This window comes from Cibotium barometz, chromosome 61, assembly GCF_041138505.1.
Source record: "Cibotium barometz isolate CiBa-2024 chromosome 61, ASM4113850v1, whole genome shotgun sequence".
NCBI classification, from domain to species: Eukaryota; Viridiplantae; Streptophyta; class Polypodiopsida; order Cyatheales; family Cibotiaceae; genus Cibotium; species Cibotium barometz.
This window is the reverse complement of record NC_141106.1, coordinates 37,936,741-37,954,040: the sequence shown is the minus strand read 5'-3', so window position 1 is coordinate 37,954,040 and position 17,300 is coordinate 37,936,741. Positions and strand designations below refer to the sequence as shown.

The window sequence follows — 17,300 nt, the reverse complement described above, 5'->3', positions numbered from 1 at the left end:
AGGTTATTGCATTGAGTATTGGGCTTCAGAGGAGTTGAATTTGGCACTTAGGGGTTAGGACCCTTGGCAGTATTACCAGAGTTTGGACGCAGTCCTAGGACTTTGAGCTTCTCATAGGAGTACCGGCCCTAACTATCTAGACTAGATTGGTTCTATGTAGATGAGTGGGCTTGTTGTCGTGGTGGCATGATTGGTATTTTGGCAGCTACTACTTTTTCCGATCATGCACCTGTTGTTCTTTTCTTGGAGCACCCTTGGAGGCAGGACATGCATTTGAGCACCGGGATCCCTGATAGGCTCAACCAGGACCGTGAGATTTGCAACATGATAGAGGAGATTGGGGGAGGCTAGAATTTCAATTGAGATTACCTGTAGGGGCCTTGGATTGGAGCCTTGGAGAGATTAGCAGTTGATTACAGGAGGCAGCGAAGAGTAGATTGGTTGGCTTATGAGAGCAGGTGTCACCTTTCTGGACATTTCTAGGGAGGAATGCCTCCCCTTGTTGCACCCTTATGATTTGGACAGTGTCCGGTTAGCGCGGACTTATTTTACAAAGGATGTGAACAGGGAATTTTTCCAAGGTATTATGGGTTGCCAGACAATCAATAACTCTATGAAATGTGATTTCACACAAACATGGTATGGTGTGCACAAGAACAAGCTCATATTTTTGAGATATGGATATTTCACACGGAAGAAGACAACTCTGGAGGTGAGGATTTGATGCGGAGTCTTTACAGAGGTTTAACTAGCATGGATATGCCTGGAAGACCACAAAACATAAGTTTCATGGAATTTTATTCATTTTCATGGTTTATAAGGTTTATAACTGTATGTGTACACACTCACTGAAGTTGGGCGGCCAATAACTAATAATTTATGAGTGAATGCACACAAGAGGTGGACTATTTTAATAAACTATGGACAAAACACTAGTTTGGGGTACATGGGTGGTCAACACGGGAATTTTCCAAGTACACCCAAGCAATAAAGAATTCCGTCGAAGGGGGGCTGGCCATTCCGGTGCTAATGTGGTGTCCTGTGCATATGATATTATTTTTCATAGCACTTGTGATTATGCTTAATGGTTGTGGCCAGTGTTTGAATGTTTAAGTTCAAATTGATGGTCATGCAAAAGTATTGTTGAAGACCTTAGTCTCCCCGGCCCGGTTTGGTTACAACAAGAGAGGAGCATTCGCCGGGGCCTAGCTTCCTTACAATGGCTTCAAGAGAGTGCAGTAGATAGCCCATGGATTGAGGGGCAGTTGGTTGCCGCCCATACAGAGCTCAGATCCATAGAGGAGCCCACCATCTCGCTCCTCAACTGGAGTTACCTTGCCTCGTGCCACCACACTTTGGAGAGCCAGTTGGCCTTACCATCCTGGACCTCGAGCACCCTAGGCTCAACAGTCCCAGATTGATGAGATCCTCGCCCACCTGTAGCTGCTACCTCATCCCAACTTGTCCTCAGCCCTGCAGATCTAGGGGCCCTCCTCACCCCCCTCCGATGCTAGACATCCTTTATGGACCCCTATCACACATCGATGGATAGCTCGATCTCTAGACTCACACCCTTGTATCCTCTACACACACTTTGCATCCACGATGATAAGGATAGTGATCCTCCATGATGAGGATGATGATGATGATCCATACATATCTACATTTACCTAGGGATTAGGGCCAGTTTTTTTGTTTTTTTTTGTTATGTTCTGTTTTTTTACATGATGAGATTCCATGGACACATTGTACACCTTTTGCAAGAGAGAGATGACAGAGATCAGAGCTCAGTTTCACAGAGAGGGTGTGGAGCGACTGGCTCGCTTCAGAGCACACCCAGGCATGTTCTTCAGGGAGCTGTGGACACCCCCTTCACTGATGTATACCATTTTATACCCCCAGTATGGTACAGGATGGAGCTAGCTAGGTTGCATATCATGATTGTATACTCCATGCATATAGCTTTGCATTCTCCTAGTAGAAGAGCTCCATCCCCTGCACACCCAGATTCAGCTTTTTTGTTCAGTACTTTTTCATTTTGTTGGGATGACAGAGGATACCCCATACTGGTACTCCGATTTGTCTCATAGGCCGAGTTCGGTCTTTTGGAAGACGTTAATAAAATCTCTCTCTCTCTCTCTCTCTCTCAGCTCCAGATCCAAGACATGCTCCACTGCCATCGAGCTACCTTTCCACGTGACATAGCTGAGGGAGACCTCTCGGGTATACTCATTAGCCCCACGCTTGATATTTTGAGAGAGTGGTATACCATCTACTTGGAGCTGATGTTGCTCTCATGTTTCTATGTTCTTAGTATTCCATGGACAGTTTTGTATCACCCCAGTGAGATAGCTATGTTTATGTTTTCTTTCTGTTTTATTTTCCATTCCATGATGAGATATGCCATGGACATTATTGTATCATTTTGGTCTCATAGGCCCATTGGGTCTTTAGTCGACGCTTAATATATCTTTCTTTCTTTCTTTCTTTCTCTCTCTCGGCCATACTCATTAGCCCCATGCTTGATATTTTGGAGAGTGGTATACCATCTACTGGGGGCTGATGCTACTCTCATGTTTCTATGTTCCTACCATTCCATGATGAGCTTCCATGGACAGTTTTGTATCACCCTAGTGAGATAGCTTTCTTTATGTTTTGTTTCTGTTTTATTTTCCATTCCATGATGAGATATTTCATGGACATTATTGTATCACTTTGGTCTCATAGGCATATTGGGTTTTTGGTAGACGCTTAATATATCTTTCTCTCTCTCTCTCTCTCTCTCTCTCTCTCTCTCTCTCTCTCTCTCTTCTTTGGAAGCTTCCTCCCAGGTGTGGAAGCATGTGGGTGAATGACCAAATGACTGGATGGGGGCTTGATTTGGGACCTCCTGCAAGCCATTCGAGTTGGTGAGTAGGGACGTATTTTTGATGTCCAGTCCCCCACACACCCCCCCTCCCCCTGGCAATTGCTCTATCATCCCCTGCCGTGACGCCTGTCCCTTGCCAAGTCGTCGATGCGGATTTTCTTGCTCCTATTAAATGTTGCTTCTTTGGAAGCTTCCTCCGAGGGGTGTGCAAGCTCATCGGTGATGACCGACCGGATGGCAGATCGATTAGGGACCTCTTGCAACGCACTCTTTTTGGCGAGCCAATTCCTGGAGATGGCTACGAGCCAGATCTTGCAGGGATGAATTTTTGACATCCAGTTCTTGGCGATGGCTACATTTCGGTGGAATTCGACTTTGTCGCCTTGGTAGAATGGGTCTTGTTGTAGAGCCCCATCGTGTTGCCCAGTGCTCAGGCGTATGTTGTTCGATGGCACCATGGCTTCTCACTGGACTGAGATCCCCTCACAGCTGCGTAGACCGAGAAGTTCCAAACTCCTCATCTGCCATGTACAGTTGAGGCTGCCTCTTGTATGAAAATACATTATTGGCGATCACGAGAGAGTGTGTGATGAATCATAAATCTTGTCACCCTTCTCGTGATTTGCTGCGCTTTAACAGCCAAGAAGATCCGTTATCTTGTTACGAGACTTTCTTGGCATGAAGCATATCGTCCAAAACTGGATTCACCCTCAGTGTTTGCCCATTAGACTGAGGATAATAAGCAAATTGCTCTCTATCAGAGAATCATATAATTATAAGGTATCTCAGCACTCTCATCATTAGTAACATCATAGAATGCACTCTCAAGACCATTGTTAGAACAAAACACCTCTGATTTAACATATCATACCTAGAACACCACTAGTCCAAGCCAATACTTGTTTGCCCATCTGAGTAAAGATAATCAACAAATTCCTCCTTACCCAAGAATCATATAAAACTTAGGTATCTCAGCACTCTCATTATGAGTAACATGAGAGAATGCACTCATCAGGATCATGTTCACAACAAAATACCTCTAATAAAGCATATCAAGCTTGTGTTCAAACCAGAACACCACTTAAGAAACCCTCTAGTCTGAGCCAATATCTTCTAGTTTATTGCGCCTATGTGCTAGGGTTTTCCAGAGATAGAAAGAAGAATGTGGCAGAATTTCACATATAGCACACACAAGAGTTCCAAACTACTGCTTTGTATTATGTACAAGAAGAAGTAATACAACTGAAATTCAAATGTAAGATGTGACTGAGAATGAAGACATCAAATCACACCCTGTAACCTACTGTTCACTCCCGGCTACATGTATATATATGCACCAATGCTCCAAGTTGGCCAGTTGTACTTGACCACCATGTCACCATTGCCACATCATCACTGCCACGCGTCACTTGCGTTGTCCGACCGTGTCTGTCTGCTACTATCTGATGTCTGGCTCTGCCTTGCATAGTTGTAGGTTTGTCACATTCTCCCCTACTTGCATTGCAGCGATCCTCAATTGCACAGTGTCTATATAAAGTGCCCTCCCATAAAAGGAAAAGGTCCAAGCAAAGCTCATCCAAGATACCCAAGATCCTGAACATATGAGACCACTTTGTGTCCATCGCAAAGGCTCACATTTCATCCTCGTCGTGTCAGCACGAAGACCTACAGATGACAAACTTCCACCTGATCAAGCACTCTTTGTGTGTCCAACATTGCAAACCTCTAAGTATCCTGTGGTAGCCCATGAGAAGAACACTCTAGAGAATGGCTAAGCAAAACTCCGCTATCCAAACTCCAGCCACTAATGCATCAACTTTGATGGAGCACAAGAACTGCTTGCACTGGCTCCAATGCACCTTGACGGAAGAAAGTAGAACTAATAATTATACTCCTCAGGAACGTTGCACCAAATCTGTATCCATGAGTACTGCTCAGCACTTGTATGTCTAAACCACCCATGTCCTACGGAACATACTCCAAGTAATACGTTCACTGATACATTGAAGTCAAAACCCCGATTGTTGTCGGTACAGTCTCCAAGAAATCTATGTTGTGTGAAGATACACCAACTGGTCTATCCTCCCATGACGAAGACAAATCTAATGGCGTGTCCTCTTGTGGTGCCTCCATGACATCAGACATTGAAGATGTGTGAAAATGTACCTAAACCATGCAGCCCAAAAAGGGCTGACTTCTTTGCTGGGCACTTTAATTCTCATATATAGATGAGACCCTTCGCTTGTCCTCGGCTCACCAACTGACGTGCAGGCGCATCTGCGTTTTCTCATCATCGCAGCGTTCCATCTGCTCATGTGTTGGTCGCCTCACATCAGCGCTCCAACACTTGTGTACAGGTTGCCTCACGTCTGCATTACCACTGCTTGCTGGTCAGCACACAAGGCGACGCCTACATCAGCTTCTATTGCATCACTTACAGCCAGGTCATGCGCTGATTTGACTGCAACTTGATGCCGCCTACAGCCAGTCTCAACAGCAGCGTTAACTGCTATTGGTCTGGGCGCCTACATCAGCTTTTCTGCATCGCCTACTTTAGGTGATGAACTGGGCGCCTACATCAGCTTTTCTGCATCGCCTTCTTTAGGTTGACTTTGTCACCTTCATCAGGTTACCAGCAGCGTTAACTTCACCTACTACATCGCCTACACCAAGTTCACTTTGTCGTCTACATCGAGTGATCTCCGACGTGTGCTTCAGGCTTATATCGGCGCTTACATCAGGGTTACTCGAGCTTTGTTAACCTCGTTTTATGGGACAGCAGTTCTTTCTGCTTATCGGGAGTCTCACATAGAGCTCCTGTACTAGACTTCATCTTTTATATTGACAACACCATTGCATACTGTGTGTTTTACTATGATCGTTCATATATTTGGTTCTTTGGTCTCTTTTGCCCTCACATGGTATCGGAGCTATCGTGAGCAAAGGGATCGAAGACCTGGAAAGAACACACCATGGATCGTCTACCCTCGATTCCGGAGGATCAGCTTTAGATACTGACTCCCCTTATTCCGATATAGATCACACAGAGGATGGAACTCCTTATTCACTGGGGAGCCCTGCTCGAGATCTTTCATTGGGAGACGACCAGCCTACTTTTACCCACTCACCCTCTTCACCCTTGGCGGATGGTTTTTCTTCTCCAAGCTTATCAGCCGTCACTTCCAGAGGAGGATACATGCCCATAGCCAGTGTGCCAGTATTGGACCCAGGTATTCAGCCTCAACTGGAGAGCTCTGCTTCTCACTCTAGCCGACAAATTGGACTTCGGTATGGGGCTCTTTGTCAGGAAGTACACATACCTCCTCGATTGTTTGGAGATCCATCACCATCTCTGTCGGTGACCGCGTCAGGTTCGTATGTGCCTATTAGTACGTATGTTCCTAACTCTGCATGGGTATCTTCTTCAGCGGCATAGGTTCAACAAACGGTACTATCAACTACCCTCGATCCCTGGAATTTTGTGAACCCTAATAGAGGAGGGTCTAGGAGTATAACTCATTCTCCGACTTCCGGTGTTCAAGGAGGTAACACTGTTTTCTCCTCTGGTTCACTTTTTGTTCCAAATCCTAATGTGTTATGGAATACTGCCCAAATTCAAACTCAAAACCCTCCCTCCCAACCCATACCTCTTCCTACTAGTTTTGGCATGCAGTCATCACTACCTGCACCTCTTTTGGGTCCTGCGTATGGTTTCCACCCATCCCAGTTAGCTTTTAACACGTCGCCCTCTGTCAGTGCGGTCTCACCCAGCATTCTAGGGTATCAGGTGGTTTACCAACCCATCTCTGGCACTAGTGTTTTTTCCAATTATGTGCCCTATCCAGGGTTCGTACCTCAACCTAGTATTCCTCCTATGATGAATACCCAAAACTTGATTCCCTCTTATGGAGCACCCTCGACAGGTCCTTCATCCATGCCTAGTCTTGGTGGGCTGTCGGGTTTCTCTCCTCAACACTTACACTCTGGATATGGCCACCAGCCTTCCTGGACTCCCCCACCATCTTCCTTTCGTGTTTCCATGTCCAGAAATGCTTTCACAAAAAAGACTCGTTTTAACGGGTCTTATTATACAACCTGGGCTAATCTTATGGAACAAGTTTTCACATCCCAAGGTTCCTGGAACCTCGTAAAGGGCCTTGACCCAAAACCTCACCCTTCTCTCGTACCTCTTGACGTCATCAACCATTGGGAGGCTAGAAATGCCATGCATGACCAATTTCATTCTAAAAGTCCTCCCTCCACTCAAGAGGGGGCCCTTGTGTCCAATACAACCTCTACTCAAAAAGGATAGCAAGGGAAAGGGAATAGCATCTTAGGAAATCAATGCAAATCTTCTAGCAACCACACTAATTCCAAAAATCATGCCTCCACACCCATTCCCTACTGGCAAAATATTCCCAAAAAGAATAGATTTTGCACCTCTTGCCAAATACCTGGCCATGTTGATAATGAGTGTGTTTTTAAAAACAAGGAAAATAGAGGCAATAACTCCAACCCTACTACCTCCATCCCGCCAAAACAACCAAGGTGGTAGCAATGCCCCGAATTGGCGATTCAAAGGGGGTAGCAATCCAGCACCGACTCTACCAAGCTCTCCTCCACAAACCCAACAACAAGGAAATGGTTCTACTTGGCCACGTTCCTCCCACTGGTGAGCTAATAGTCAGGTTGCTCACGCCCCACCTTCCGAGTCAGTTTCTTTCACCACTCCTGAAGAGATGTCTGACTGGTCTTCCCTCACACCTCATCCTGGCTCCTCTGCCAACATTGCTCAGGTCACTCTTAAGATTGATTCCCACCACCACTCCACCAAAAGGAAGAAACGAAGGCCTAAACAAAGCCATCCTCAAGGAAAGGTCTCTGCCCTCATTCAGATTTGTCAATTACCTGATAATCCTTCCGTGCCCATTATTGAGGCCCATCCAACTCTTCTCTGTTGTCATCCTGTCACTTGGGTAGTTGACAGTGGCGCTACTCACCATATGGTACGTAATGCTGACATTTTCATTTCTCAGCGTCCTGTTAAGGGAGAAGTTCGATGTGGCAACAACACAATGATGCCCATAAAATCCATTGGCACTGTCTTATTTGACACCAGCACTGGCCCCAACCAGGCTACCTTGGACAATGTCTATCTTGTCTCTAATTTGGGTCTCAACCTTCTTTTTGTCTCCTAGCTTACCCAACTCGATCGTGGTGTTTACTTCAACAAACGAGTTGTTGAGGTAATTGATGAAACTACTGGTCTTGTTGTTGTCAAAGGACAAGCTCAGAAGGATGGTTTGTACCGATTGTCCACTTTTCTAACTGAGCCTTCTTTTGTTGACTCAGAGTTTCATGGGGTTCGGGTCTATGTTACCCAAGCTCCTTCCGACATTGAATGACTATGGCACTTACGCTATGGTCATTTATCCTATTCCACTCTCTATGAGCTATCTCGAGACAAGTTAGTTGAATGTATACCCAGCCTCAAATTGACAAAGGATGTCTTTTTTTTCGAACACACCCGGGGCCCACTCAAGTGGGTGGAGCCGATTTCCCCTTACAACAATTAGCCAATTATCATGGTCGGGCAAGGGCCACGTACCATCGGGCAAGAGCCACGAATTAGGCATCCCCCATGACCACCGCGATGAGTCGAGCGCTGGAACAACGGAGGGGTCTCGTATGGATCCTCCTATCTCGGGTGATCCACCACCCGAGGAGGAGGAGTCACTCGAGTGTTCAAGGGGCAAGAGCCCGAGCAACCAAACACATCAAGCGAGCATAGGTGTCCCTTTATAACATGAGAGAGCCTAGTGGGACTTGAACTCATAACCTAGAGGTTACAAGTCACAAGCTTTGACCACTACACTAACTCAGTTGGGCTGACAAAGGATGTCTATCAGCCCTGTCAACTGGGTAAACAACATCCTACCCCATTCCCACAACACGCTACTTAATGGGCATCGGGAATCCTCCGGTTGATTCATTTCGACTTGAGTGGTCAATCCCCAACTCCTTCCTTGAATGGATCTCTATACTACATGCTGATTGTTGATGATTATTCAAGGTACATGTGGGTATATTTCTTAAAGCATAAATCTGACGCTTTCCAATGCTTTTACACATGGGTTTGGTTAGTCACCAATCAAATGGGCGTCTCCATTGGGACTGCTTGTAGTGACAGTGGGGGTGAATTTATCTCCCATCAATTTTCTCAGTTCTTGCAAGATCATGGCATTCAACGCCAACTCACCTCCACCAACTCTCCCCCACAGAATGGAGTGGTCGAGCGCAAGAACCGAACGGTCATGGATATGGGACGCTCCATGCTTTTTGTAGCTGAGCTGCCTGAACCTCTCTGGTCAGAATCGGTCAACACTGCGGTGTATCTTTTGAATTGTTGCCCCACAGTTGTTGTTGTTCCGCACAGGACCCCATTTGAGGCTTTCTTTGGCGAGAAGCCAACCGTTTCCCACTTTCGTGTTTTTGGATGTCGAGCATATACTCACACTCCGAATAATACAAGGGGCAAGCTTGAGCCAAACAAAGTTTTTGTTCGTTGAGACATTGTCTTTGATGAGCGAGACTTACTTCTCCTTCCGCTGCCCATACCAACTGAACAAGAATCTCAGACTGTGCCAAATGAACCCCATCAGTTACCTACAAATCCTCCTCTTGAGGAGGCTTCCTCCTCTCGTCAACCACCTAGGGACCCTTTACCTCGCTGGTGTCAACAAACCATCCGTGATTCTGGTATACTTTCCTTTGATATCCCTTTGGACGGTCTCGTCGATCCACCAAGCTTGCCTCTCGTGCCTCATTTGCCTCTGTTTTTTCCGTAGACTATGGCACATGATGAGCCAACTTCGTGGAAAGATGCTATTAAAATTCCATCCTGGAGACAGGCAATGGAACTTGAACTTGAAAGCATTGACCGTAATGGCACGTGGTCCCTTGTGGATCGCCCTCATCTCATAAGAAGGTCATTGGAACCAAATGGATTTTCCGCACCAAATTTAAAGGCGATGGCACCCTGGACAAATACAAAGCCCGGCTTGTCGTGCAAGGCTTTCGCCAAAAAGAAGGCATTGATTTCGACGAGACTTTTGCTCCCACTGCTCGAATGACCACAATCCGTCTTTTACTCAATCTGGCTGCCCACCATAAATGGCCAATCTACCAGATAAATGTTAAGAGTGCTTTTTTAGATGGCATTCTTCAAGAGGAGGTTTATGTTGAGCAACCTCCGGGATTCCCTCTCCCTCGTCTTGAGGATAAAGTTTTTCGCCTACATAAAGCTCTTTATGGGCTTAAACAAGCACCCCGAGCGTAATATCATCGCATCGACAAATTTTTTCACAGCCAAGGTTTTCACCCATCACACTGTGACCCCAATCTCTATATTCACACTGATCAGGTGCTGGTTTGCTAACTTGTTCTGTATGTCAATGACCTAATAATTTCAGGTTCCCATCAAGACAAAATGATTGATATCATGGCACAGCTTAGACAAACTTTTGAGATGACTGATCTCGGCCTTCCCTCATATTTCCTTGGCATGGAAGTGATCCAACATCCTGATGGTATTTTCGTATCTCAACAAAAATACTGTCTCCAACTCATTACTTCCTATTTTCCTGATGGTGCTATCCCTGTGGCCACTCAATTGGATCCCACCGTTAAACTATCAAAGGAAGTGAACACACCTCCACATGAAGAGCGAGCCTACCGACAAGTGGTTGGGAAACTTATTCAGCTCACAAATTCTCATCTTGATATCTCCTATTGTACCTCCATTTTAAGCCAGTATTTCAATGCTCCAAAAAGGAGCCACATTGGAGTTCAGCAATGAGGGTTGTTCGCTATCTAGCAGATACCTATTTGTATGGACTTCACTACGGTCACGGGATCTCCTTGCACGGTTACACAGACTCCGACTGGGCTGGTGACGTCGATTCTCGACGTTCTCATGGTGGTTATTTGTTCTCCCTCGGATCTGCCCCTTTCTCTTGGTCTAGCAAAAAGCAGGATACTATTGCAGGCTCTTTAGCAGAGGCCGAATACCGGGCCCTCTATGATGCCACCACTGAGGTTATGTATCCATCACATTCATTCTCATCACCATCCCATCACATACATTCTATCCACATAACATCACATCACATCTATCCACATCATATCTCACTCATACATATCTCATCTCATTCATCCACATAACATCACATCACATCTATCCACATCATATCTTACTCATACATATCTCATCTCATTCATCCACATAACATCACATCACATCTATCCACATCATATCTCATCCACATTCATCCAATCGATCACATGTATGACTACCCACTGCTTCAGGCTTATATCGGCGCTTACATCAGGGTTACTCCAGCTTTGTTAACCTCGTTTTATGGGACAACAATTCTTTCTGCTTATCCGGAGTCTCACATAGAGCTCTTGTACTGGACTTCATCTTTTATATTGACAACACCATTGCATACTGTGTGTTTTACTATGATCTTTCATATATTTGGTTCTTTGGTCTCTTTTTTGTCCTCATAGAAGATACTCCACCCAATGCAAACGGTAGGTGAGAAGAGTCCTCTTAAACAACCCCAGAAACTTAAGCAACCGCCACTGAAGCCAAAGATTCCCCACTAAGTGCAAATGGCAACTGTGAAGACTCTCCCTCAGAGGCTTGGCTGAAAACTTCCTTTGTTCGTACTTGTGGCTTGATGTAATGAAGCACCCTAGGGGTGTGCTCAACCTGAGAAATGAAAAAAGTTGAGACACGCACACATGCATCACCTTCACTCTCATCCTCCGGTTCTAAAGAAGCCTCCTCCTTGGACTGCTTCTCCAAGGTCTTCGGACAATTCTTCGTGATGTGCTCGATGGAGTCACAATAAAAGCATTGTCCGACAGCCATCTTGGTATGACGCTCTTCAGGGGTGAGGCGAGTCACCGAGGCTCCCCCACTTGCCTCGTCCTCACCATGCTTAGCCTTGGATTGGCCACCCTTGTCTTTGCCTTTCTGCTGCCCCTGTTGTTGAGTCCCAGACTTGGAAGTCTCCTGCGTGTCGAGGGTTGTAGCAAGACAAAGCGCATTTGAAAGGTCATGGGGCTGATGTGCACGGACATCTGTGAGCAAAGACAATTTCAAACCATCCAGAAATCTTTCAGCCTGCTGCGATCATTAAAGGGTCCTTGTTGGGAGCATGAGAAAAAGCTCCGAGAAACGAGCAAGGTAGTCGGTTATCGATTCATCATGTTTTTGCATAAAATGCTCCCATTGTTTCTTCAATTCACGCTCATAATTTGCGGGGATAAACTTCTTCAACACAGCCTTGCGGTAGTCATCCCAGCAATTTACAAAGTCGTGGCTAAGGAGGGCTTCCCACCACAAGAGAGCGGCACCTGTCAAAGACGTTTGCACCAAATGAAGCTGAAAAATATCTGAACCACTTGTTGCCTACTATGCTACCAATGTGGCAGCCATCTTGCGGGTCCAATTGGTGATGACTTCTCTGTCTATCTTCCCATTGAACTTGGGAGGCTTCAGAAGCTTCATTAATTGAGTTTGTTCCTTCATGAGACATGGAGGAAGAACTTGCCAAACCGGTAGTCCCCCAACGTCAAGCCGATGAAGGCAATATGGAATTGTCCGGAGAATCCGGTGGAGAGGGACTCCGTGAAGGAGACCATTAGTGATGCAAATGGCATCTCTTGTATTGACTATGCACAGGTGTAGAATGATGACTGTCGGACTGGGAGCGAAGCTCATCCAGTACATCCGAAGGAGTGAAAAATCCTTCTCCAAAAAGTTTTGCCACTTCATCCTCAGAATCGTCCAACAGTTGCTTTGAAGCAGGAGCCCTTGTAGATTCTAGATTCAAAATACTAGGTGCTCGAGGTGCCGACTCCATCTTGTCGAGACGGGCAGATATCGCCTCCATTTTAGCCGCTTGGGCATCTATGGATGCTTTCATGGTGAGAAGCGAATCAATGAGTTGTGAATCCATGACAAATATCTAGTGATCAAGGACCGTGTGAGGGATTTCAGCGTTGCACAATGAGGTAAGGGTTTGGTGGGGCAAGCAAGCACTATATACCCTGAATAACTAGGTAACGGTTTGGTGGGGAAGGCAAGCACAATAATAACCAAATAACCAGGCGAGGGTTTGGTTTGGTGGGGTAGGGAAGCACAATATACCCCAAATAACCAGGTAAGGATTTGGTGGGGCAGGGAAGTACAATATGCAGTGAAGAGAATCCAAATACTCACTTCTCCTAGACCTAAACGCACATGGGTGCCAGAAAAGCAAAGAAATTTGCAGGTTCCCTAGGCTCCGATACCAATTGTAGAACATTTGCACCTATGTCCTAGGGTTTTCTAGAGATAGAAAGAAGAGTGGCGGAATCACACGTACATCACACACGAGAGTCCTAAACTACTACTTTGTATATGTACAAGAAGAAGTAATATAACTGAAACTCAAGTACAAGATGTGGCTGAGAATGAAGACGTCAAATCACAGCCATGTGACCTAGTGTTCACTCCCAGCTAGCACTTCACTTACAAAGAAACGCTCGGCGAGGTGCAACGCTGAGGAAAGCAGATGATTATGAGGATTTGGCGACCCATGTATATATATGCACCAATGCTCGTAGTTGGCCAGTAGTAGCTATCGGCCAGTTGCACCTGATTGTGCCACATCACCATTTCCACATCATCATTGCCACATGTCACTTGCGTTGTCTGACTCTGTCCCTCAGCGGCTATTTGATGTCTGGCTCTGTCGTGTATACTCGTAGGTGTGTCACAACATCCATGCAACTATTATACAATCAGCCCTTTTTCAAGGCTGACTTCTCCTAGAAGCATACTTTCAAGTTCTAAAGTCTCAGGGAAACCCATGCTGCTCTTGGTGTCCAAATGAATGTACCATTTCACGAAGTTTTGACACATCCTCTTTGCTACATGACATGCTAAGGACAATCAACAAGAGTAGCAACTCAACCTAGTCAATCAATGACTACTGAAGTGTCGAAAACTTCAAGTTCCTCTCAAATCCTATGTCAAGGTAATCATCGTGCTCTATTGGGACCGCATAGATCTAGAATAACCCCACCAATCAACACATCACCACATAGTCTTGGACATCGACATCAGACATTATCCACACCTTGCTGTTGGCTATGGTGGAGGAGCTCTAGAACACACACGCACACACATACTCTCTCTCTCACACACACACACACACACACACACAGTTGAGCTTTGAAAAAAAACATGTGAGAGATAGTCATGCTGGAAAATGTACTTGATAATGAATGAAAGTACAAAGTACTGTAAGTACTATATGGCTCAAGGCCCAACACACATGGGTGTGTTCCCACAAGGAGAAAACCTCTATCCAACCAGAGTTAAAAGTGCCTGTGGGGAGAGGTGTTCACACCAAGACTTCCCGGAGGCCAAATGCCTAACAAACCCCCCTGTAGTGAAGTGAAGTGAAGTGTGAACGTCTACAGGGTGCAGCAGACTACCTTGGTAGAGGTAATAAGTTTAAAGAGTTGTGGAAAGCTTCAAACTTCTCTCGAAAGAGACTTGGTAAATCCATTTGCCACATTGGCCTGTGTAGGCACGTAAGTCAAGGCTCTCTCTCCTACATGGAGCCTCTCCCTGACATAATGATAATGCACCTCAATGTGCTTTGTCCACACATGAAAATTCGGATTCCGCACCATTGCCAATGCACTTTGGCTATCAGTGAAAATGGTGGTAGAAGATGACTATCTAATACCAAGATCTGCCAATAGACGGCGGAGTCCTTCCACACTCCACAATAGCTTTGAATGTTGCCTTCATCATATATGCCCACATGAGATAATTAGTCCCATCAAGCTTGTCCATGGTAGAGAGCATCCCAAATACATCATTATTAGTCATGTCTCAAAGGTAACTGACAATCTGTCCCAAGCTTGCTGCACAATGCATTGCAAACCCTCAATGTCCACTAAAAGGCAGGCTTTTGTGATGCCCAATGATTCACTGATGGCAAGGACTTGCAAATGTATTGAGATGACAAAGTGTAGGGATAGAAAAGTTATCTGAATAGAGGCTTGATGACCAAAAAAGACCCCAGAGATGGGTGTCAGAATGGTGTATTTTGATGCAGAGTGCACTAGGAGAGAGCACGAGGAATGCGGGATTTACCCCAGGGCTTGATTCAGCTCTGTTTTTTTGGAGAAGCTGAAAATTTTCAGAGGGGATTCGATGGCCTAAACGGGCTCTGATTCAGGTTCGCTTCAGCTTGGGAGACTCTGCAATGGTTGAGAAACACAGATGTGCAAAAAATTTGAAATTTCTTTTGTTTGAGGTTTTGGCGCTGCAATGGCAGCGGGCGGAGCAGGCGGCTGAGCTGACGGAAGCGGGGCTGCTATGGCAGCATTGGCAGGAATCCCCAAATCAAAAAATTGATTTGGGGGTTTGCTAATTCGATGCTGGGTGAAGCCTCTGGAGCAAGTGGCGCCGGTGTTCTTCGTGGCGGTTGCTGGCTGTTGCTGCAGATCTGAATGCCAGGCAGGTGAAAGGCGGCTGCAGACGACCAGCTAATGTGTGCGACCAGCGGGCAGCAGGGTTGAAACACGACCAGCTGATGTGGACGACCAGCAGGTTGCTTTGATACCAATGTTGGCTATGGTGGAGGAGCTCTGCAAGAGAACACGGACACCGACAGGACAGATCTCGTCTCTATTACTTTTTCACACCTTTTATTTCTTCTTTTATCTCCCTTCCAGAATCCTCACACAATAAGCTAGCTGTCTCCATTTCTTTATCACACCTTTTATCCGCTGTTTCACTCCATTGCTTGGCAAGCATGGAAGTGAAGTCTGCTCAAAACAAGCAAGAGATTCACAAAGGGAAGTTGGATTTTGTCAATGGCGTTTAGGCATGTCACCTGTCAGATGCATCACGTGGCTTTGTTGACTAAAGTTTCCCAGGATTCTTTGATGTAATGTTAATTGTTTGTATTCCATAGAAGACACAAGGATTGAGTTGTGTGAGGGGTGTGCACAGACATGCAGTGACACATTAATGATCTCTATGGCAATGTATCAAGCTAGTGTTGGAGAAATATACAAAATTGAGCTGTTAGCTTCAGTGCATGCTTTCATGTAACTCTTCCTAGTGCTTTGATCCCTTATACTACTCATATAATCCCCAATTCTTTGTTTAAGTTGTAATTCTCATTATAATTTTCCAAATTTATCTCAGATTACTTTTCTTTGTTTGAATCATAGGTTTCCGCTTTGAGTAGGATAATGTTTGTTTTCTTCTGTGGTTTAATACAGTGTATGCATGGGCCAAAGTGCAAGGTTGGGCCGACTTGCACAGTTGGTAGAAGAGTCCAAGAAATGTATATCTTGGGCGGACTCATTCTTCCAGTTTGGGGCACAGTGGAGAAAGCTCTCTCCAAACAGGTACTTAAATGTTGGTTTGTACTCCTGTACATAAGCAGGTTCTTTGTGCTTTAACCTTGCTTCTTAATCCCATCCAGGTGCGGGTAAGCCATAGAAGGCTGCGGGTCGTATGGCTGGAAACATCTTCAGATAGTCAGCGCATAGTTGGTCTGCACATCCCCAACCCAGCCGTCAATGCTGTCATATCTGGTAGTGCTTTCTCTAGTCTTTTGATCAATAGCTGCATGCATATGATGATCAAGAGGTATTTATGAGGCTGGTTTTGCAGGTCTATCTATGCTTCAAATGCAAGTTTCTCAACACAGCGATAGTGTGCATGCACAGGATGAGCAGGTTCTGAACTAAGCAAATTTTTTGTCTGTCTGTGCATTGTATATATCTGGAGTCTCTTTTGCACATAATTTTGTCCCCTATAACTGGGCTGTAGATATATTTAATACATGAACTCCTCTGTAGCTTAGATAGTGTGACTCAGAGAAGAAAATTCTATTTTTTGGGAGTTTCTTTCGCGCACAATGTTGTCCCTCATAACTGGGCTGTAGATATATTCAATACATGAACTCCTCTCTAGCTTATATAGTGTGACTCAGAGAAGAAAATTCTTTTTTTGGGACTACTACCCTGCCTGTATATATCACATTTCCAAATCAAGTGCATAAAAATTATAGCATTCCCATTGCAAATTTGTCAGTTTGAAGGATAGTGATGTTGGTTCACTGTTATCGAAGGGGTGATTTGAAATTGTTTCTAACTGCTGGTTGTAGAACACATGCTATCTATTCTCGTGAAGCCTGCAAGAACTTTGATAAAAATGGAAAGGCTCATCCAAAACAATGTCAAATGTAGTGGAGTGTATCGCCCCTGGTACAGTCTGGACAGTCATGTATAATGTCGAATGTAGTGGAGTGTGCCCCTGCTGGTACAGTCTACTAGATTA

The 17,300-nt window shown here is 45.3% G+C and overlaps 1 protein-coding gene across 2 annotated transcripts in view; it reads left to right on the top strand.

Annotated features, from left to right (window-relative positions):
- Nucleotides 1-17,033, top strand: part of EMB1135 (RING/FYVE/PHD zinc finger superfamily protein) — a 120,970-nt gene extending 103,937 nt beyond the window's left edge. For both annotated transcript variants that reach the window (XR_015265366.1, XM_086794967.1), the window contains exons 30-32: nucleotides 16,235-16,363; nucleotides 16,441-16,552; nucleotides 16,632-17,033. Coding sequence is in view for 1 of the 2 variants with exons in the window: in XM_086794967.1 (XP_086651093.1) it covers nucleotides 16,235-16,363; nucleotides 16,441-16,552; nucleotides 16,632-16,708 (318 nt within the window). In the remaining variant the exon portion in view is untranslated. The remainder of the gene's footprint in view (nucleotides 1-16,234; nucleotides 16,364-16,440; nucleotides 16,553-16,631) is intronic.
- The last annotated feature ends 267 nt before the right edge of the window (nucleotides 17,034-17,300 follow it).